This window comes from Bos javanicus, chromosome 1, assembly GCF_032452875.1.
Source record: "Bos javanicus breed banteng chromosome 1, ARS-OSU_banteng_1.0, whole genome shotgun sequence".
In the NCBI taxonomy this organism is placed as follows: Eukaryota; Metazoa; Chordata; class Mammalia; order Artiodactyla; family Bovidae; genus Bos; species Bos javanicus.
This window is the reverse complement of record NC_083868.1, coordinates 108,915,097-108,939,104: the sequence shown is the minus strand read 5'-3', so window position 1 is coordinate 108,939,104 and position 24,008 is coordinate 108,915,097. Positions and strand designations below refer to the sequence as shown.

The following is a 24,008-nucleotide window of genomic DNA, read 5'->3' as shown; positions in this document are numbered from 1 at the left end:
CTGCTACCATAACAGCTCATCTGACCTATTTAACAACCATTTTAATATTTAAAATTAGCCTCTGTGACCTTCCTCACTAGAAAGGCATTCCAGATATTGATGATCAAAACAAGGGTCTGTAAACTTACAAACACTACACTAATATATATCTGTTTTAAAACATGATTTCTACCAGAGGACTACTCTTATAGGGAGTGTGTGTTACTAGACATCCATTAGGATTCCATATGGCCAGAAATTGAGAGGTTTATACTCACTTTTTAGCTAACTTCTATGTCTTTAGTACAATTACTAAATCAGTGCTCTAGTACTAGCTCTCAGTTATTCAGTGCTTTTATTGCTTCCTGAGCCCTATGCCTCCTTTTGTAGCCCTCTATTTTCCTTGATACTACATTGTCTATTTGCATGTGTATTAATCATCTCTCCCATTGAAACATAAGTTCCATGAGGGAAGAAACTCTTGTCTCTAAACCCTGGTATGCAGAACACTTGCCTGAATGTGCTCAACTATTTGGAAGTAGGAAAGGAGAAAGAAAGAGAGGGAAGAAAGGAGACAAGCAATGTCTCAGCCATCCGATGATGTTTCAGCTATTTTCCCTATGTCACAGAGGAGAAAACAGACCATCACAGCCCACTTGCCCAAAGGTCACAAAGCTAGTAAGTAGCAGAGACAGGGTTTAATCCAGATAGTCTGGACTCAGAGCCATTATAACTAATTAGAGACATTTAATTTCTTAAGTTACAAATTTCTTATAATTTGACATTGCTCCCCCATGATTTTTTTTTTAATAGTCACGTTGTGTGCATGCTAAGTCACTTCAGTCGTGTCCGACTCTTGTGACTCTGTGGCCTGTGGCCCGCTAGCCTCCTCTGTCAGTGGAATTCTCCGGGAAGAATACTGGAGCCAGTTGCCATTTCCTCCTCCAGGGGATCTTCCCGACCCAGGGACCGAACCCATGTCTCTTACATCTCCTGCATTGGCAGGTGGGTTCTTCACCACTGGTACCACCTGGGAAGCATGCCTTTTAATTTTTAAGTTTCAGCAAGTATTTATTGACTGCTTACTAAATCATAGAGCACACCATGCTAACTGCTGAAGTTGACACAAAAAGATATGTCCCTATAGCTGGGGGAAATGAAGCTTTTGCTTATGAAGAGATTAATATCAGTGCAAGGTAACATATGCTGAGAGCCAAATGAATTATGGAAGATGTCCTTTTCTCACAGATGCCAAGGGAAAGTGATAGAAAAAGTTAAGAGCATTCTAGGTGAGAAGAACTAAATGAGGTGGAATTTGTGTAGATTTTCAGTAAGGGTTTTGTTTTTCATAAAACCTAGTCTGATTCTCAGTTCACTTGCACTTATTAAAATGTTTATCAGAAATTCTTCACTGGTTCAGTCACATTAAAAATATTCCTGTTACTTAATTTGATATGGATAGCAGTTTGTTGTAAGTCTGTCTTGGACCCCGTCCAAGGGGGTTTGTTACTAGAGTACTCCAGGAGCCTCATTGGCAGATATAACTTGGTACTGTACCATAAGCTTCCAGAAGACTGGTAGACAAGCCACATTCTACTTAAGAAGTTTTCTCATCTTTCACATTATTTATGGATATCAGTTAGTGTTAGTGTTGGACGGATTTATAATATATATTTTGTATGCTTTGTGAAAGAAACTTATTTAAAATACACTGTTTTGGAGGGAAACCAGTGGCTGTTTAATTAAAATTTTTGTTCATGAGAAGTTGCTTTAACTATAGAATTCCAAGTAAGCTTTACAGGATGTTTTATTTGTTTATGAATTTTATTGACTAGCCATCTTTATTTGCTTATTTATTGAATAACCAGTTTGTTACTGTTTGCTTTTTTTCCTTCTATTAAAACACTTGAAAATACTTTACATTTCAAGGACTTTGTTTTGTTTTCAGTGTCTGTATTATACCATAAAAGGGATTTTTCAGATATTTCCCTTCTTGACTAAAATTTTAGTCCATTTAAAATGAAAATAAGATATTCTCTTGTATTATTTATGTATTTGTAGCGGTATATTAGTATATAATTTTTTTCCCCTTTGGGAGAGAAAAGCAGCATAACTAACTCAGTAACTATGAAGCCAACCAACCCAAACTCTTTATAAAATAAAATGCATTTTAACTTTGGGGAAATTCATAAATTATTAATATTCAAAAGGAGTCAAGATACCTTTCATGAAACTCATGCTGTCCCCTAGCACATGATTACATCTTGGGAAATAATGCCATCTGCTGTTTTCAGCCTGGCATTGCTGCCAGTTTAGAGATGGGCTTGTTTGTAATCTGCAAATAGTTTACAGATTTACATTTTGTCTTTTCAAATAAAAATTTATATCGGACCTTGTCATCATTATTTACCAATCTTAAATTTGTGTACCATTTGATAATATTTTCAAAGAAAATTGTGTGTCATGTGAAATTGTTAAATACAACTTTAAGTAGCAGGTGAGCCTAATTTTTATAAGATCAATGGTAACAAAATATTTGATTTTAATTGTCATCTTAAGAGGAACAAAATAATATTCCATTCAGCAAATGAGTTAATACCTGACTTTTTTAGTCTCTAGTGACTTAACTTTGACTCTATTATTTTTTCTTTTACTATGAAATATGAAATATTCTACAGACTTCTTGAAAGCAACCTATGAAAGTCATCTTGTTTACCAATAATGTATTTATCAAAAACATCAAGTGCAAATATAAATGTTTACTTCATGTTTATCATGTTAATATTTTAAAACATCCTATAATTTTTATTCTCCCAGTAACATTGTCACTTGTCTTCATTTTTACCTTACGGCTGGTAAATGCAGGATACTTTGTATGCTAGGCCCTCATGCCAAGCATATAAACAATAATCAGTTTTAATCCACATTTTTCCTAGTCTTAAAATTGGTATAGAAATTTTAAATGACAAATTGGCATGTAAAACTTAAGAGCCTGAATTTAAAACAATTTACTATATATTATCTGTTTTATTCTGCTTCCCAAAATGACTGGGTTATACCTAAGACATACATTTGTGGGCATTGATCTTAGAATTTTGAGTATGAAGCAATTTAAAACATGTTTTATGCCTGTTTTCAGACAGCATGGAGCTGAGCTATTTATAAGGCTGGAAATGTAAATATCCTATGAATCTTTCAAATTGTAATTTATATATCACTCTTACTCTTTAATTTAAATATCACACTCTTTAAATATCACTAGTAAAATGGCCCCCCGCATTGAAAGGTAAAACCTATGTTGGTTTATTTTCATATTGTAAGTCAGGCAGACAGGCTTTCCCTGTCTGTCCTGTCACTTTGTTAGCCCTCATCTTTAAAGAAACACAAAGATAATGTTCTGTTTTTCTTCTAATCTTCTTTCCATCCTTTATAATTTCTCCAGTGCTATTTTGTTAAACATACTGGCTCTTTGGCTAGCTTCTATGATAACACTTTTATTTGTGTTAGGAGCTGGTTGTATGCCCATATTTAAAGCTACAAACACTGGAAGCTTTACATCAAGTACTGTTTGTGAGCTCACCTCTGACATCTAATACTAATGATGTGCTTTGTAAATCCAAATGAGAGAATATGTTAGAGAAAAAAATCTGAAGGGTCAAACAGTTGATACTTAGAAGACATCATCCTGAAGTCAGAGATAGTGTTTTTGGTTGGGAACTAATGATTATGAAATAATTGTGAGAGTAATTAAGACCTACGCAAACAAACGTGTTTTCATATTGAAAAATTAAAGTTGAATCACCTGGAATGGTATCTTTTATGATTTTTCTGTGCTATATACACGTAAATAGTAAAATATTATTCTCTGGTACAGGATGTGTTAATATTAATAAGTTAGCTGGGCAAAGAATCTTCTCTTGTTTCGCATGCTCAATTTGTACATTGCATAATTAAAGTCCACAGGAGGTTTTATTCTAAAGCATGTGGAACTATTTGCTCTTCCATGACACTCTGACAGTGTTTGCTTTTATGTTGGAAAATATATTCTTCCAAAGATGGAAGTGTTGTCTCTGAAGCTATTATTTCCACGCATTCCATGCAGGCTTTCTCACATGAGAAAAGACTGGTTAGAGCTGTCAGGGACACATCTTCAGAAGGACTGTCTTTCTCTTAAATAAACTGGAAGTTGCATAAGACTATATACTTATAATTTGTGTTGGCCAAAAATTGAACCAAAGATTTTTCATAAAATGTTAATTTTTATTTTTTAGCATATTCAACCAGATTTACTTTTGCAGCTTAGTATGTAGAAGTTGCTTTGATGCAAGTAGCTCTATCTTGTTAAACCAGTTGTTACAATTGCTTTTTAAGTAAATTCAGTTATTCATAAAGGCTAAAATCCCAGCATTTTTAGATACCTTGGCTGAGTGTTCAGTAGCTCCTAATTCAGCTGTGTATTCATTTCAGCTTAGACTAATCATGAGTGTGTGATCCATAAAGTTGCATTTTTTCCTGTCCATCTGGCATGTGAAAAAAATACAAAAATATGAAATGACACATGACTGTGGCTGTTTATTAAAGCACTAATTATAAAGGCAAACAACTGGGAACAACTCAAATGACCATCAATAGGTATTGGTAGGAAAAAAACTATTATGCAACCATATAGTAGGTTACTGTATATCTGTAACAGAATGAGCAAGTCTCTATGCTAAAAGACATAGTGCTAAGTTAGAGAAGTAATATACATAGAAATGTATAGCATGCTAATTGTGTGTAAGAAAGAAGAGAATATGTATGCTCATATTTTCAAAAATAAGCAATGGAAGGGTAAAAATCAAAACCTAATAAAAAATGATTGCCTGTGGATTAGGGGAAGAACGAGGGGAATGGGGTCAGAAAGGAAACCTAGACTTTTCTGAATGATGTTTTAATTTTGACTTTACAAGAATGTTTTATGCAATCAAAAAATAAAATATTAATTATGAAAACAACAGAGCAAAAGATTTAAAAACTTTTTAAAAAGCTGAAACAAATGAACCTAACTGTTATATATCAAGTTGGTAGCATAATCACATGGAGAATTATTTCTCCAAGTGACTTTATAGTGTTTTGACAGTTCATCAGTGGAACAAATCCTAAAATCAAAAAGAACCATCAATTTTAAATTGCATAATTCATCTCAATAGTAGTGTTTATCTTATTATTTTGAAGCTAATACAAAGGCAACTCAGAAAGAACAAGTAAGTCCTTTTGATCATATCTTTAAAGCCTAAGTAATATTCTTAGTGGAGAAGGCACTGGCACCCCACTCCAGTACTCTTGCCTAGGAAATCCCATGGATGGAGGAGCCTCGTAGGCTGCAGTTCATGGGGTCGCTAAGAGTCGGACACGACTGAGCGACTTGCCTTTCACTTTTCACTTTCATGCTTTGGAGAAGGAAATGGCAACCCACTCCAGTGTTCTTGCCTGGAGAATCCCAGGGACGGGGGAGCCTGGTGGGCTGCTGTCTCTGGGGTTGCACAGAGTCAGACATGACTGAAGCAACTTAGCAGCAGCAGCAGCAGCAATATTCTTAAAATAAGAGGAATGATATACAAATATAAAAGACTCAAAAAAGTATTATAATCTTGAATTCAGCTGGTAATATCAGCATAAACTTATATTTGTTTTTTCTCTCCTAAAAATACATATTTCCTATCCCACCCACTGAAAAATATGAGAAGCAATGACAATCCAAAAACAATGGGAACCCCTACTGCTCAGGTTATTGTCTTTAAATAAATGTCATTTCCCACTAAAAGAAATCCAAGCCTCTTGGGGAAATGGCTGATCGCAAGTCTAAGACAGGAACTGTACAGGATGAACCTGGGACCTCTTCAGTTCAGTCGCTCAGTCATGTCCAACTCTTTACGACCCCGTGGACTGCAGCACACCAGGCCTCCCTGTCCATCACCAACTCTCAGAATTTACTCAAACTCATGTCCATTGAGTCAGTGATGCCATCCAACCATCTCCTTCTCTGTCGTGCCCTTCTCCTTCAACCTTCAATCTTTCCCAGCATCAGGGTCTTTTCAAATGAGTCAGTTCTTCACATCAGGTGGCCAAAGTATTGGAGTTTGAGCTTCAGCATCAGTCCTTCCAATGAATATTCAGGACTAATTTCCTTTAAGATGGACTGGTTTGATCTCCTTGCAGTCTGAGGGACTCTCAACAGTCTTCTCCAACACCACAGTTCAAAAGCATCAATTGTTCAGCGCTCAGCTTTCTTTATATCCAACTCTTACATCCGTACATGACTACTGGAAAAACCATAGCCTTGACTAGATGGACCTTTGTTGGCAAAGTAATGTCTCTGCTTTTCAATATGCTGTCTAGGTTGGTCATAACTTTTCTTCCAAGGAGCAAGCGTCTTTTAATTTCATGGCTGCGGTCGCCATCTGCAGTGATTTTGGAGCCTCAAAAAATAAAGTCTGACACTGTTTCCACTGTTTCCCCATCTATTTGCCATGAAGTGATGGGACCAAATGCCATGATCTTAGTTTTCTGAATGTTGAACCTTAAGCCAACTTTTTCACTCTCCTCTTTCACTTTCATCAAAAGACTCTAGTTCTTCTTCGTTTTCTCCCATAAGGGTGGTGTCATCTGCATATCTGAGGTTGTTGAGATTTCTCCTGGGAATCTTGATTCCAGCTTGTGCTTCCTCTAGCCTAGCATTTCTCATGATGTACTCTGCATATAAGTTAAGCAAGCAAGGTGACAATATACAGCCTTGACGTACTCCTTTCCCAATTGGGAGCCAATCTGTTGTTCCATGCCCAGTTCTAACTGTTGCTTCCTGACCTGCATATAGATTTTTCAAGAGGGCAGGTCAGGTGGTCTGGTATTCCCATCTCTTTCAGAATTTTCCACAGTTTATTGTGATCCACACAGTCAAAGGCTTTGACATAGAAAGTAGAAATAGTGCAGAAATAAAGCAGAAATAGATGTTTTTCTGGAACTTTCTTGCTTTTTCCATGATCCAGTGGATGTTGGCAATTTGACCTCTGGTTCCTCTGCCTTTTCTAAAACCAGCTTGAACATCTGAAAGTTCACAGTTCACATACTGTTGAAGCCTGCCTTGGAGAATTTTGAGCATTACTTTACTAGCATGTGAGATGAGTGCAATTGTGCAGTAGTTTGAACATTCTTTGCATTGCCTTTCTTTGGAATTGGAATGAAAACTGATCTTTTCAGTCCTGTGGCCACTGCGGAGTTTTCCAAATTTGCTGGCATGTTGAGTGCAACACTTTCACAGCATCATCTTTTAGGATTTGAAATAGCTTAACTGGAATTCCATCACCTCCAGTAGCTTTGTTTGTAGTGATCCTTCCCAAAGCCCACTTGACTTCACACTCCAGGATTTCTGGCTCTATTTGAGTGATCATACCATCGTGATTATATGAGACCTCTTACCAGTCTTAACAAAAGAGGTCATGTCAGAAGAGTGCTCCCACTCTCTCACTCTTCATATCCAAGAGGCTCCCACTTGGCAAAGGTAGAATCAAAATGCGAAGATGATGCCTATGGACTGAAATGCATTAATATATAATTATTCATGAGCTCATAATGGTCACCTTTGTACCAGAATTGATCAATAAAGAGAATTAAACACTCTGCTTTTTCCTGTACAGACTATATTTCAATCATAAAATAGTCAATGAGGGAAGTTCTTTAGACCAGAGTTAATAAATATGGTACAAATAATAGAAATAGAAAAAAAAATCACCATTTTGCAGTGCCTAATAAAATAATGGATTTAAGCAACAATCATTAATGTCTGCTAAAACCGTTAAGTGAAAGTTTAGTGGAGAACTTAATAATACGGTAGGACTGACATCATCTTGAACACACTGATCAAGCTTAACATCATTAAAAGTGGAAGAAGCACATCCTAATCTGATGTATTTGGAATTACACAGCACTACCTGTGATGTATGCTTGACCAGAAGAAACTGAACCTCATACTTAAGCCTGGCTAGATCTAACTGCTGGTTTACAGAAAATATGAAGGATAGAAGAACATGTTAAATGACACCATGATAATAAAATCAGCAAAATCCAGAATATAGACAATTTTAGAGGCTAAATGATCCATTTTCTCCAATAAATGACAATGAAAGGAAGGGTTGGTGGACTGTTTGTGATTAAACGGAATTTAAGATACTTGTTGACTAAGTGTAATATGTGGACTTTGTTTAGATCCTGTTTCAGACGAACCAACTGTAAAAAAAGAAAAAAAAAACACTTTTCTTGGGCAATCAGTAAAAATTAAACATGGACTATACAGGACAATATTAAGGAATTGTTCCTAATAATCTTGGACTTAAAGATAGTATTGTAGTTATGTTGCTAGTTTTTTTCCTTAAGCCCTTATCTGAGATGCCTACTAAAATATTTAGGGGTAACATGGCAAGAACTGACTCACTGGAAAAGACCCTGCTGTTGGGAAAGATTGAGGGTAAGAGGAGAAGTGGGGTTCAGAGGATGAGATGGTTCGATGGCATCACCAACTCAATGAACATGAGTTTCAGTAAACTCCGGGAAACAGTGAAGGACAGGGAAGCCTGGCATGCTGGAGGAGCCTGGCAGGCTACAGTTCATGGGGTCACAAGAGTTGGACATGATGTAGCAACTAAACCACCAATATATCAATGCCTACTTCAATTTTGGGGAGGAGTGGACCTGAAGTATTTAAAATTAAATCCCACACATAATGCCACTAGAGAAGGAAATAGCAACCCACTCCAGTATTCTTGCCTAGAGAATCCTGTGGACAGAGGAGCCTGGTGGGCTGCTGTCCATAGGGTCGCATAGAGTTGGACATGACTGAAGCGACTTAGCATGCATGTATGCATTGGAAAAGGAAACGGCAACCAACTCCAGTATTCTTGCCTGGAGAATCCCAGGGACGGAGGAGCCTGGTGGACTGCTATGGGGTCACACAGAGTCAGACACGACTGAAGCGACTTAGCAGCAGCAGCAGCATAATGCCATGTTCTTGTTGTTCAGTCACTCAGTCATGTCTGACTTTACGACTCCATAGAAGGGAAACCCATTGATAGATTAAATAATAAGAAGAAAATTAATATATAATTAAAATTAACATATAATTAATGTAAATATAATTATATATTGTTATACCAGAGGCTTCCCTGGCAGCTCAGTTAGTAAAGAATCTGCCTGCAGTGCATGAGACCCGGGTTCAGTCCCTGTGTCAGGAAGATCCCTTGGAGAAGGAATGTTCTATTTGTGGATCTCTAGGGGTAAAATGTTTCTGTTATAACTTAACCATAATGTCTTTTTTTTTTAATCCAGTTAAATTTTGTAAGTCATAATATTACTTCATAGAAGGAACATTGTTTAGGTATAGTGCTGTTAACAAGCTTACACATCAAAATACATGGACATTATATGCTCTCTTTTAGACCAAACCACCCTGGTAGAACAAGTAAAAAGAGTCAAAGAAATTGAAGCCATTGAAAGTGATTCTTTTGTTCAGCAAACATTCAGATCAAGTAAAGAAATCAAAAAGGTAAGTTTTCATCCAGGCATTATGAATAAGCCTTTACATTCCAACTAAAGAGAAGCTTTATTAATGGATTTTACTTAAATATAAGTTCTTCTAGTAGATGAAGTAGGGCAAGAGAGTGTCAGCGTGTTATTGAGAGAAGAATCGGTGAGAATCAGTTTGTTTAAATTGTTAAAAAAAAAAAAACTGTAAAAATGTTTCTGATGGTATTTTTATTTTAAAATTCACCAAGAAGACAAAGTAAAATGTCAACATGACAGTTCTATAGCAGTAATGTGCATTTTGTGAACATACACCATTTTCTTTTCAAATGGATACACCTGCTTTTTGAATTGACATTGCTAGAGAAAAGTTAGAAAAGAACTTCAACAATAAAATTATTGCCCAAATAGTAACGTATATCTATCTACACTCTTTGTCTATATATGGATATCACTTACTCAACTCTAATAAAAGGAGCTTTCGTTGGCATTTTATTTCTGTTGAGTATTTGATTTATTCTTTCAATCATTATCAGGGTTATTTTTTGGAATTTGTGTTCTTTTAGGAAGAAAAGGCTGTCTACTGTGAAGTACATGTATTCTTTAATATCACACATATAATGAAGATGTAGTGTAGTTACTACTTATTCAAAAATATTCTGCATCTGTAGATATATTAATGACTGTGTGTATGGCATTCTCCTGATGAATGTATTGGATTGGCCAAAAAGTTCATTCAGATTCTTTTGTAAGATGGTACGGGAAAACCCAAATGAACTTTTTGGCCAACCCAATATCATAATTCGTTCATTTTGTTTCCTCTGATAAGTAGATATTTAAACAGTTGTACATTTGGAGGTATTATATATATGTTTGTGAATATCCATTATTATCACCAGAGGATAAATTTTTCAAGATGGAGTTATTTGTTAAAGGTTAATATTGTTTATTTTTGTACCTATTTCCAAAGTCATTCTCCCAAAATACTGTATCAGTTCAAATTCCACCCCGAAGTACAGGGAGAAGTGTGCCTCTCACAGCCTGGTTAACACCTAACTTTTTAAGTCAGACTTTTTCATGTTTACTGACCTAATAGGTAAAAATTGACCTTTTGTTGTTCTGTTAGCATTTTATTTTATTGTTAGTGAGATGGATGGCTTTTCAGTTACCATATATATTTTAAAATGATTCATTCTGGAGACATGAATTGAGCATGTGCAAGATGCCAGGATGTACTAGACAACCTTGGTTAGTTCATGCCCCTGCCCTGTTATTTCGCTGATTTCGTGTGAACATTTTGTAGTTTGCCACCACAATCTCTGAAGAAAAAGGAGCTGTGAAATGCACATTCATAAATATAGCTGCCCATTTTATTTAATATCTTACTTGTACATGTTATGGGGTCATTCACTTCTCCTAGGAGAATTGTAATTTATTTTGAAGTTGACTTCAGTAGTATTTGTTTTCTAGAGTTCACCTTGAGTTCCCAGTTCTCACCGGACACACTTAAGATAAACTAGCATTTTCTTTCTGTGGAACTATTTATTCCTCTATGGTTAACACACTGAGTTTTCTTCTAAATAACTTTTTCCCATTTTGTATTAATTATTAATATAATAAATTTATTTGCAGTTCTGTTCCTCTCTTCCAAGATAATAGCAGTTCTTCCAGTAACTAGTAAAATTGACAGTGATTGAGGAAATTGATCCAAACCCTGTTTAATATAGTGGAAAGAGCATGAACTTTGGACTCAAGATCTGACTTTGAACTTAACTTTTACACTTCCTACCATAATTTATGATCTAGAGCAAACCTCAACCTCTTTCTAAGCCTCTGTTTCCAAATTCATAACATTAAGCTAATAATATCTACTTTTTAGAGTAATTGAGAATTAAATATAATGATTATCAAATATCTAACATGTTTCTTAATCCATTAAATGTTTATTTTTAAATTATAGACTAGCATCTAAATTATTTAATATCTAAGTATGTTCTACACACCAAGTATGTATAGTGTATACAAAACTTGAAAAGTTCTACTGTAGGTATTCAATCCGTCTTAAGTATAAACTTTACTTCATTTATGTTTTTCTGATACGCCTCTTAGTTTCCCTGAGTCTCCTTGCTCACAAATCAGAGACCTTGCTGATAAACACAGAAATTCTTCAGAATTTCTTAAAAGACTTCTGAAATGTATAAATGTAATAATATCTATATTTTTTAATTTCAGGATTAGTAATTTTTCTACCTTGTTATATTCCCAAGAAAAGTTTTAAAATATTATTTCCTATGGTTATTAATCTTAAGATAACTGATTAAATCCAAGAGAAAAACTGTTCTTCCCAAATTTATAACAAACCCTTTGTGTAGTTAAATGGGCTTCCTATGAAAGCAATATAAAGGAATTTCACCTATCTCTATCATCAGAGGGACCACCATTATTAATTATTTTAATAATCAGCTTTTATTTGCTTTAGTTTTTAGTGCTGAGTTGGAATTTACTCAGTTTCAATATGGCTTTTCTTATACTTCCAATTCAGATGCCACAGTTAAGGATTAAGAGGACAAGGATGGAACCCCTGGGGGGTCTCTTCATTTTGTAAGCAACCTTAAGAAATCTGTGTGAGGGAAACCCACCTTCTGTCTCAACTATCTTTTAAAAAGAATTTCCCCTTAACAATAATTCATAGAAAGATATAAAATTGGAACAGGCTAGCTCTTGGCTGGATAAGAATGACAGAGAAGCAGAAGCAGCCTCAAAATATTAATCCAGCACTGTGAGTTGAGCCACTTAGAAATATGTTTAGTTTAAATATTTTACCAATAATTTTATTTATTTCCTCTAAAATGCAAACCAGATTACAATAAATCTTGCATTTAGCAATTAGGAAGCAGTGGTCAAAAGCATGAGATGAGGGTCAGACGTGGAGCCACATTCTGATTCTGCCATTTGCTGACTATATCCTTCAACTATGTAATGGTTTCATTACACCTTGACTCTCTTCTCTTAAAATGGGGATAATACCTGTAGCAGAGGTTTTTATGAGGATGAACAAGATATTTACATAAAACAGTTAACCACATGCCTGGCATATATAAGTATTCAAGAAATGAAAGCTGTTGCCACGCCTCGTCTTCCTGCTACTAATCTACCTTCTCTCACTGAAGACCAAGTGCTGGATGTGTGTGCGACTTCCTTCAGAGCGATTTTAGACACAAAAATTTCCATTTTAGTTATGCCAGAGATTGTTTTATGTAATTTTTTATGTTCTCTAGACCTAAAATTCTCCTTGCTTGAGGCTTGGTGATCTACTGTATTACCAAGCAAAGAGTTTTAAAATTACTTTACACAGTAACTTACTGGTTTCGTGTATAGACATCAGCTTGAAACCTGTTTGTTTCGACACAGCCATTTGGAAATGTTAAAGCACTAAGCAAATGGTATAAAACAATGTTGTATCCCAGCCCCACTTTTTCATATATATTTAAATAACAACTAAAATAATAATTACCATTATAATGGCTACCATTATACTAGACATTTAACTTTTATAATTTAACTAGTATCCTAGTAACATTTATAACTGAGGTTCAGCAAATTTTATAATCCATTGTTAAATCTAATAAATGATTGAAAGCAGCATCAAAACCAAATTTGTCCAACACCAGAACCCACTTTTTTCCTACTGATTAAATGTCTCTCATAATTGTAACTCAATGCATATTCCCTGTTAAGTTATAAAGAAAGCATGCCTTGAAGTGACCCTAACAGGGGAATATGCTAAAAAGCCTCAGAAGATGGCATTTACCTTGGTAAATGTACAGTAAGGCTAATAAAATATTAGCTATCCAACCCTGGGCTTGTATTAGTCGTCACATATCAAAATCATCAGAAGAGCAGTGATGGGCCAGCAAAGCATAAATTCGCACTGGACTGTAATAGAAAACAGTGGGCCAATTTATTAGTTTAGAAAGTGATATCCCTTCCATTTGCTAAAATGTCTGTGTCTGCAATATGAGGTAAAGATTCAGGATGTCCAAGAAGATGAATTATTTATCAGGAGATGACTTAGCAAAGGGAGGTAAATTATCTAGAGGACCATTTCATCCAGGTCATGGGGAGATCTTATGGGCTATCCTTTTCTTGAAAATTAAATTATGACCCAAGTTTCAACATCCTTTTCTCCTGGACAATTCTACACACGTTTGGTATAAAATTTGTATCTCTAAAGAAGGCTTTTGTATAACCTAATGACCCCTTCCATTGGTAGAGTCTTCAGCTGTATAAATTCTACTAATTTAACTAGGGAGATATTACCAGAGAAGTGGCTATCACCAGTGACATGCTAGATGGTGTGTCTCCTGCAACACAGTGATTTAACTAGTTTTAACTCTCTACCATCCTATTTCTCTAATGTGAGTAGATAGACAATCTGATAGTTCCTGATACATCATCAACTTGAGGAACCAAGATGCAACTTGTTTTCAGACTGCTCTCCCAGATAAACTTATTATCAGTTATTCAGTCCTAACCTTGTATTTGGCTGATATCCACCAGTATTCAAAAAGGGTACCTAACTAAGCAGCGTGGTCATTTGTTCTTTTACTTACAAAGTGCAGATTAAAACAAATTGTTCCAAACTGAACCACCAGGTGGCAGTGCTACTTGAAGCCAGATGTTTGATCGTGGGCTGGCCATATTGAGGGTTTTTTTAAAGTCAAATTTTCTCTAAAACAGCTTTCCTCACTTAAAGAAGCAATTAATCATTTTCCTCACGCATTTTTAAATTAGCCATTATTAGATAATAACTTTTATGTTCTGATCCTAACCATTGAGAACTTTGTTTTCTTTTTATACCTTATGTATATATAAGCATACTGTGTAGGTAAAAACAAAATCAGATTACCTGATTTTTATAATAGAATGTTATCTCTGCCACCTGAATATGTGCAGTCCGCATCTTTGGCAACTAGAATAACAACACTTCACAATTTTTCAAGGTTGTTCAATATGGACAGCCAGTCTCCTAGCTGAGCCCTGTCATAGCCCGGCCTGGTTACGCAGAACAGTATGCCCACTTCAGTATTTTTGCTTGGAGAATTCCATGGACAGAGGAGCCTGGCAGGCTGCAGCCTGTGGGATCGCACAGTCAGACATGACTGAAATGATTAGGCATGCACGTACACATACTCTTTTATTCCCTGTATGGCAACATATAATTTTAAAAAATTGTGTCTTGGACCTCACTGGGCTAGGATACTTCCCCACTTCCCTCTCTGCGGAATATGGGGTTTTACTGTTACATGCCTTCAGTTTTATAAAAAGTCAGTGTCATATCCCTTAGGGCTATGAGTCTTCTGTGACCAGTATTTTGGAGATGTAGTAATGTTAGAGGTCTGGGGTAAAATATATTGGCTGCAAAATAAAAGAAAAAAACTTCCAAATCAAATTTACCAAATATTTCTTTAAACAGCTCTGTTGTAACTTGTTGCAATTTGTCTTTATATATATATTTTGGTATTTTTTTGTTAGAGATCTGTCACCCCTTCAGCAAAATGTCATCTTCAGTTCGGACATGGAACATGTCTTCTTATTCTCCCTGGTGTACCCAGTGCTGAGCAATTAGTAGTGCTTAGTAAGTACTGGTTAAAGAGACTAATCTCCAACTCTGAGATAAATCATTCTAATAACTAATTCATGCGTATTTCATTTTCTAGATGTTTTCCCCAGTGACATCTGTTTTACACTTCATTCAGAGAAGTGGATGTTCAGAAGTAGGAAAGTCAACAAAACATGGAAATTGAAAAGCTATAGGTTTAGAACAATGGGTGTAGAAAAAAAAAAGGCTAGTCAATCATCTAGAGTTTTTTAATTTTAACTTTTAATTCCAACTTCTCATCTAGTTTATCTCATCATTCATTTCATATTATCCCTGCAGCCTTGCTGTTAATTAGGCACTTCCCTGGCCTTTTAGCTCAGGGAAGGAGATGTTGAAATTAACCTGAGCAGCACTACACTCTTGGTTCTTTCCAAGCAGGCACAATGATTTATTAGTCTTTTGTCCCTGGTACCAAGCACAGTACCTGGCCTATAATATTTTATACAGTGGAATAGGATTCAACCACAAACAGGAATGAAATACTGATATACATGTTAAATGAAAGAAGCCAGTCACACACACACAAAAAAACACATATTGTATGATTCCTTTTATATAAAATGTACAGAATAGACAAATCCATAAAGACAGAAAGTAAATAAGTGGTTGCCTAGGGATGTCAGAGTTGGGGAGAAATGGGGAGCAGTGACTGCTAATGGGTATGTGTTTTTTTAGGAGGGTTATACAAATGTTCTAAAGTTGTTTGGAGTGATAGTTTCAGAACTCTGCTGATGTAATAAAAGCGATATGAATTGTGATATGGAATTATATTTCAGTAAGGCAGTTAAAAGACTCTGATGCTGGGAGGGATTGGGGGCAGGAGGAGAAGGGGACAACAGAGGATGAGATGGCTGGATAGCATCACCGACTCGATGGACAGGAGTTTGAGTGAACTCTGGGAGTTGATGATGGACAGGGAGGCCTGGCGTGCTGCAATTCATGGGATCACAAAGAGTCGTGCACAGCTGAACGACTGAACTGAGCTGAACTGAACTGAAGGCACTTATTTAAGAAATAGTAATAAAAATCTTTAGATTTGCTTTTTATACCTAAAGAGACCAGCTCAATGGAGATTTGTTGCCCACGTGTTTCGATTAATAGAATTTACATCTGTGTAATGTATATACTTTTTCAATAGTATAGACTCATAAGTACAAATTTCTTAAGAAAAATATGTTGATTGAAAGAATAACATTTTCACAATTTCTTTGTATTTGCTTGTTTGAGGAATAGTCTGTTATTCAGTATCCTAGGGCCATGTTGCGGTTAGTATCATCTCAAAGGAGGCCAGTTTAGCAATTATTATTCAAAATCTAAAGTGTTTTATGTTTCAGGCAGTGGAAGCTAGTGAAGTGAAGCATGCAGCAACCACATCAGGACCCGCATCAGTGGTGGCTGATCCACCGAGTAATGAAAAGGAAATAGACCCAAGCAACATCCCTACTGCTATCAAGTACCAAGATGACAATTCTCTGGCTCATCCAAATGTAAGACCCTTAAGCTTTAAGAATGTCAGTTTAAGTCTAGTTCACTGAAGTTAACTCAGACTGCTGTTCTTTTGGGCTGATGACAAGAAGACCATTGAAGAAAATGGATTCATATGTTCATATTTGCCAAACATAAGACAGCTCACCCCCAGCCCTTAGAGCTGTTACCAGTATTTGAATCTGGTTTGGGCCACCCTATGTTACCTGATTTCTAGAAGATTCTTTATGTGGTTAAGAAAAATAGACAAAAAAGAAGAGTTTTGTTTCATTTTTTCATCTGGCACTAAAAGATCTAATTCTGGCTCTGCTTATTGACTTATTGGCTTATTGACTGTGGGCATGTCTTTAATGTCATATTGTGCTGTCTTCTGTGAATTAGGGTCGTACCACTCTGTCTCTCAGAAAGTTTGTAGGAAATAAACTTTACAAAATGAAATGTAAAATTGCTAATGATTTTTATATTAGTCCTTTCAAACTTTCCAAGGGTTATTCCAAATAGATGATCTTCAGTTAAGAAGTCATCAAGAGTTAAGTAGTATCTAAATGTTGTGCTAAAGGATGTATTCTATAAAGATGATTTGTAAGATCAAATCCAAGTTATTTGGCAAACAGTGATATTTTTCTTCTTCTTTTTTTTTTCATTTCAGTTATTTATTGAGAAAGCTGATGCTGAGGAAAAATGGTTCAAGAGATTAATCGCTCTCCGACAAGAAAGGCTAATGGGCAGTCCTGTGGCCTAAAGTAATATTCATGTGGTTGAATTAACAGTAACATTGGAAATTTAGGTTTTTAAATCCTAGTATTAACTTTTTACTCTTAAAAATAATTTAGCTGATTATATAAAAAGGGTAATCTCATTTCATTCTTTTCTCATGTAGGCTCTACTAGTTGATTTGAACTTAAACATTGTGAATATTGAAACTAGTATAAAGTTTAAGAATGCATGAAAATGTCATACTGTTAATAAAGCTAATCCTAGAAGTATTAGTATTAAAATAAATGGTATACAGTAGTGTTTCTGAGTACAGTTTGAAAAATACCAAGTTGCTGTTTTAAGACACAATTTTGATTAGTCGTGAATATAAAAGAATCAAACTATATGCTGTATAAGTGTGAGATTTCATCTTCCATGTATTTTAAAACTGTTTGGAATGTTTTATTTCACCTTACTGCAAAATTTTAAGCACAATAACAAGCACTGTAAACAATCTAAGCAGAATGAGCCATGGTAATCTTAAAGGAATAATACATTTAGTGAAAAAGCTACTTGAAAATTAAATAAATTGATGGTTTGTTTGCTTTGAGATCAGCTTTTAATAGGTACTTCTTTGGGACATGTTAGCAGTTCTCAGCTCCTTCTTTTGAAAATTACACATTCACACAAGACCTAACCAGTTGACCAAATATTCATGATGGAGAATCATTTCTGACAAAACTGGTAAGAGCTCTCACTTCAGCCTTACTTAACCAACTGCTGTATACTGCAGAAGAATCCAGCTAATTGTAAGTTTGATAAGGCTATCTGTCATTGTAGAATGCCTTTCTCTGGTGGCTGAATGAAAATCAGCTATGCATTCCATACTGAACATGCCAGAGATAAACGCTTTTAGGCCTGTCTTACAAACTAGTTTTCAACAGCTGACATGAATATTTCCCTTTTCTATTCTGCTCAATTTTGTATCTGTGAAGCTAAGAACAGAAGCTAAGCATGAAAAGCTCTAGGGCTCAGATTACCAATATATAGGACATTTTGATGCCATCTTTTTATATTTCTGAAACTGTTAAAATTGTAATCCCTGTTAAAAATGAAAACTCTAAATAACTTAAAATCAATTACAAAAGGGTTGGAAACAGACTAATGACAAAATACTTGCTTTCCATGCAAACATGTTTCCATTCTCTCAATATACACTAGTGGATATTTTTCCTTAGTTATAAGTAAAGTGCCCAGTATGAGCTCAGGTTTGCGTGATTTTTAACATATACAAAATTTTAGTGACTTTAAAAAGGGACCACAGTTACTGAATAATTTTATATTTCATTATTACATAACATAAATAGTAACAGAACTATCACCCTTTGGGGAAGTATTTTTTAGTGGTCTGGGAAAGAATACGGTTTGTCATTTGGGCCACTAATGATTCTCCAGAGAAGGTGGACTAGGCATTTTTTCTCAGAATGCCTGATATTCCTCATATATAAAATAGTGAAAATACTATGATCCACTTTAATTATACTTAACATCAGAGTTCCTCTTTGGCAAGTAGTCTAAATACAGAGGTTTGAACCGCAGTAGATTTATATTTTTGGAGAAGGCAATGGCACCCCACTCCAGTACTCTTGCCTGGAATATACCATGGACAGAGGAGCCTGGTAGGCTGCAGTCCATGGGGTCACTAGAGTCGGACACGACTGAGCGACTTCACTTTCACTTTTCACTTTCACGCACTGGAGAAGGAAATGGCAACCCACTCCAGTGTTCTTGCCTGGAGAATCCCAGGGATGGGGAAGCCTGGTGGGCTGCCATCTATGGGGTCGCACAGAGTCAGACACGACTGAAGCAACTTAGCAGCAGCAGCAGATTTATATTTTAAAACTAAATTTTTCATGAGATAGAGAATCGTTATTTTTTTAATTAACTAAACTTTAGTCCCTGCAGGAACTCAATGACTGCCGGGGTCCAGCCCCGGTGGATCCAGGGAATTCGAAGGCCCGTGGCAAATGACTATTCCCCTTCTTCCTGATTTCCAATGTGATTTATTTTAATGTATTATTAACTTTGTTTACCCAAATTCCTGTTGAAGACTACAGTGTTACCACATAAGTGAAATCAAATTTAATGAAAAAGACTTCATAGACCACTATCAAATATATCACCAAATTCAAGGTAGGCGATCCATGCAGGCCTTCTTTAATATCCTAATATAATGAATCTATAAAACAGAACAGTTCCTTTCATACCAGTTGATTACTGGCAACAATTTCGACTTACATGAGATCTCAACGTACTTCTTGAAACGTTGACTTCATACAAAATGATGAGAACTATATTTACAAGTTTTCATTTCTGAACAAGTGTGTTCTCAGGGAAAATGGAAGAAGAACATTTTCTTCTGTGGCCTTCTCTAGTCAGGAGGAAGCAAATGCCCAAGGATATGAGAAGAAAGCACTTTGAGTCATTCACCTACTTCTCTTTAGCATCCCAGCAGGTGAAATGAGGATACTGATAGCAGAAATGCCTACTTTGATTTTTCAGTAAAGTAACACAAAAGAAAGCCCTTGATAGAAAAAGTGTACTATTTATGCCAAGGGAGCATTTTGTCATGGCAGCCCATCTTAATGAAATATGGAACAAATGGTTGCATGTGTAATTATTTGAGAAGCTACACTCCAGCTTCAGTGTACTCCTTGTGTCTGTGCTTGAACTGCCGTGGCCAGTAGACCCCAGCTTTGTCCCTGGATTTCCCTGATCTCCCTCTCTGCCAAGACCACAAGAAGCACCAGATGCTCTGCAGTTAGTAACCTACTATCTGCTTACTCGAGGAATCTCAGGTCTTCTTCAGTCAGACTTATCTACTTACTCATTAATATTTTTCTAACTACCTAGTTTTTGCTGGACAGAGTAAGGGTGATTGGGTATACATGGCGAATCCAATGGGGATCCTGCCTTCAGGAGGTTTAGTTATGAAGCCTAGACATATGTATGACATAAAAGATATAATACTTAGTGACAGGGAGAGGACATGGTTGCAAAGAAGAAAGTTGGAAAATTAAGGAAGTTAATGTAAGTTAGAAAATTAAGGAAGACTTCATGGGTGAGATCACAGCTAAATGGAGACTTGAAGTATGAAAAGCCCCTGGAGCCACAGGATCTCTCAGCTATCCATTTCCATCTTCCTGATAGCTGCTCAAGGAGGCTGGAAACTGTTGCACTTCCCACCCTGGGAAGAGTCCCTCATGTAAAAGACCCAAATGGCCATTCCCTCTCCATCTTATTAAAAATCGTGGCAAAATCTTAGGTTCCTGGTTACCCTCTAGCCTTCTCTGATCATTGCTTCCTTTTGGTGGAGAATCAGAGGAGTAAGCCAATTTGGCCACTGTCTTCTGTCACCACCATGCTTGCGTGACACGTGCAATGGTAGCTGACGGAGACTTTGAGTGCTTCTGAGAATGAATCGCATCTGCCAGTAAGGCTTGCACAGCCATGGGGCCGCTGTGTGTTTCCTGACCCTGTTTGGTTTCCCAGCGTGTACTGTTATAGAAGACATTGTTTTGGAGAGAAATGATACAATCCATTTGCATATGGTTAAACCCCTTGCCAGACTTCCCTTTGGTTTGGATATCAAGTGAAAATCTTTAAGTGAGCAGCTAAGATAGTAACAAAAGCTAGAAATGAAACTAGACACTGGACATTTTTGGTCACTAAACTATGGATGAATTGATCTGGAATTCTTATACCCATGTTACTCCTTCCTTCCCCCCTGCCTTGCCACCCCAAAATTCTTTGTGAGTGTGACAAAAGAGGTTTTGAACCATCTCTTGGCCATTACTCAATAGATACAGCTCTTGGATTATTTCAAAAATTTTAAATGCCATTCTTTAAATGTAACCCTACTTATTACTCTTTGGAACTTCCTTATGGAATAATGGAAAAGCAACTCATCTTGATAAGAAGACATCTGAGTCTTTACAGAAGAACAGAAATAAAAATGGAGGTAAGAAAGAACTCTGAATTGTCTACTCATCTTCACTTTTATCATAGAGATGGACGTTGATCAGCATTCTGTTTGGTGGAGTTTTTTTTCCAAATCAAAGAAAATGCTCTGTCATCTTGTATTTCCAACTTATTTTTGCTATCATTGATCCTATGATCAAGAATCTAGCCCTTGCCTGACACAAAGAAAGCTCTCAATAAATATTTTTTCAATGAAGGAAAAATGAATTTGCCCATCTGAAATGAGCAGTCTGTTTAACAATATGCCTATTTATATTACTCAGACTATTTGGAGCCGAAAATAAATCGGTGTCCAGGTATATACCCAAAAGAATCGAAAGCAGAGTCTTGAAGAGGTATTTGTACACCCACAGTCATAGCAGCATTATTCATAATAGCCAAAATATGGAAGCAACCCAAGTTATCCAGGGATGGATGAAGTAAAATTGTAGTATATATGAATGTGTATATATACAATGGAATATTCCTCAACCTTAAAGGGGAAGAATAATATGTTGGCCTTTGAATGGACTAACTCCCGCTTGGGCCAGATGTAACAGTACACCTGGACAGTATTGCCTTATGGGTTTGGGGACAGCCCACACTTGTTTGCCCAGGCCCTGGGAAAGGAACTAAGGAAACTACACCTAAAAGAAGGGGCTATTCTACAGTATTTAGACATGTGAATATGTAGCCCCTCCATGGAGGCCTCAGATCAGAACACCATTGAAATTCCTAATTTCCTTGGGACCCAGGGTTATTGGGTCTCCCAGAAAAAGGCACAAAATCTCAAAGCAACAAGTTAAATACATGGGACACATTATAAATCCTGGAAGTAGACAATCATGTCCAGATAAAAAATGAGCTATATTAGGCCTGGGCACTCCAAAAACAAAAAGATATCTCTGTACCTTGGGCTTCCCAAGTGGCACTAGTGGTAAAGAACCCTCCTGCCAATGCAGGAGACATAGGAGACGTGGGTTCAATCCCTGGTTCAAGGAGATCCCCTGGAGGAGGACACAGCAACCCACTCTTGTCTGGAGAGTTCTTGTCTGGAGAATCCCATGGACAGAGGAGCCTGGCAGGCTACAGTGCATGGGGTTGCGAAGAGTCGGATATGACTGAAGTGACTTGGCACTTAGTGTAAGAGGAAGAAAATTGTGCAATCTGCTACAACATTGATGAACCTTGAACACATTATGCTAAGAGAAATAATCCAGTCACAAAAAGACAAATACTATGTGATTCTACTTATATGAGTAATTAAAGTCATAAAAGCAGAAAGTATAATGGTGGTTACCAGGGCCTAGTGGGGAAGGGAGATGGGGCTATTCTTTAATGGGAATAGTTCCAGTTTTATAACATGAAAAGGGTTACAGGCATAGATGGATGCACAGCAATGTGAATATGTTTAATAACACTGAACTGTACACTTAAAAATGGGTAAGAGAGTAATTGTGTGTACTTTTACAATGCCAAAAAAAAACTATTTAAAAAATTAAATTAAAAAAAAACACAAGTTTTGTTGCCAAATGAGTTTGGTTTCTGTGATTTGTATCTCCGCATGTCTCTGAACTGACCAAAGCCTTTGGATACCGTGAGGAAATAGAGAGTACACAGGGCCTTCTCTGTTGCATTAGTGATGAGCAACAGTGGGACCAGAGTTTAAGCCAGGACACTAGTTTCACTTGCCCAGACTTTCTTTCTGGTCCAATTTTTAAATTATAGAAATAATATTTTAAGTGATACAGATGTGGTCATTTAGGGTCCACACATGGATGCTGTGACTGCTCTCCTCACAAACGACAGGTCCGTTTCAAGAAGTAGACTCTACCAGCATAGTAAGACAACACTTTCAACTCAACAATGTACCATTTTATTTTTAGGTCTTGAATGGCAAAATGATCCTGCAGCAGTGCTAAGAGAGAATGATGAACTGAATTGACCCTTTCTTCTTCACATCTTGTAACATAGTACTCAGGCTTAAATCCCAATGTAAAAAAAACCTAGTATAGTACATGCTCCCTTCATAATCTTTTAAATAATTAACTGCCAAAATCCCACATCTTGAATAAAATCAATAGCTATAGTTTATCTACCTGTGCCTGTTCTATGAAAATATCATAAGCTTAAAATGGAACTGAAAACAATAATTGAGAAGTAAATAAATATTTTCGACATACCAGTACAATGGATTGAATGACTATATTAAAGAACAGGTAGATTTTTTAACTGGATTATTTAGCCCCATTGTAGCTTTTTTCTTTCCTCTTTCTGCTGCAGCAAATCTAGATAACTCACTTATTAATAGTTTGAAAAAATACTTTTTTGATAATGCTGTATATTTGAATTGGTTGCAGTTACCACATGCAGTGGAAACGAGAAGTCATCCAAGGTTATAATCTTCAATAAATATACTTTCTCCATGTTCAAGGTAGATTATTAAAAAAAATTTTTTTAACTACCATAAAGCATAATTAGCAGCCCAGTGCCTGTGTTATATAATAGCTATTCCATCTAAAACACTTGAACTTTCAGGAAGTAAACCATTTTCGTATTAACATTTGTTCTCCCACAAGCACACTTGTGTTTCTGAGGTCATGTGGGCCGTTTT

General features: G+C 36.2%; 1 protein-coding gene across 2 annotated transcripts in view; it reads left to right on the top strand.

Annotated features, from left to right (window-relative positions):
- RSRC1 (arginine and serine rich coiled-coil 1) overlaps positions 1–17,984 on the top strand; it is a 451,806-nt gene extending 433,822 nt beyond the window's left edge. The window contains exons 8-10 of one of the 2 annotated variants that reach the window (XM_061417479.1): positions 9,447–9,553; positions 16,528–16,680; positions 17,328–17,984. In XM_061417479.1, coding sequence (XP_061273463.1) covers positions 9,447–9,553; positions 16,528–16,680; positions 17,328–17,420 — 353 coding nt within the window. In that variant the 3' untranslated portion in view covers positions 17,421–17,984. Of the gene's footprint in view, positions 1–9,446; positions 9,554–16,512; positions 16,681–17,327 lie in introns of both variants that reach the window. The other variant, XM_061417473.1, reaches the window with a different exon arrangement.
- Positions 17,985–24,008: the final 6,024 nt, after the last annotated feature.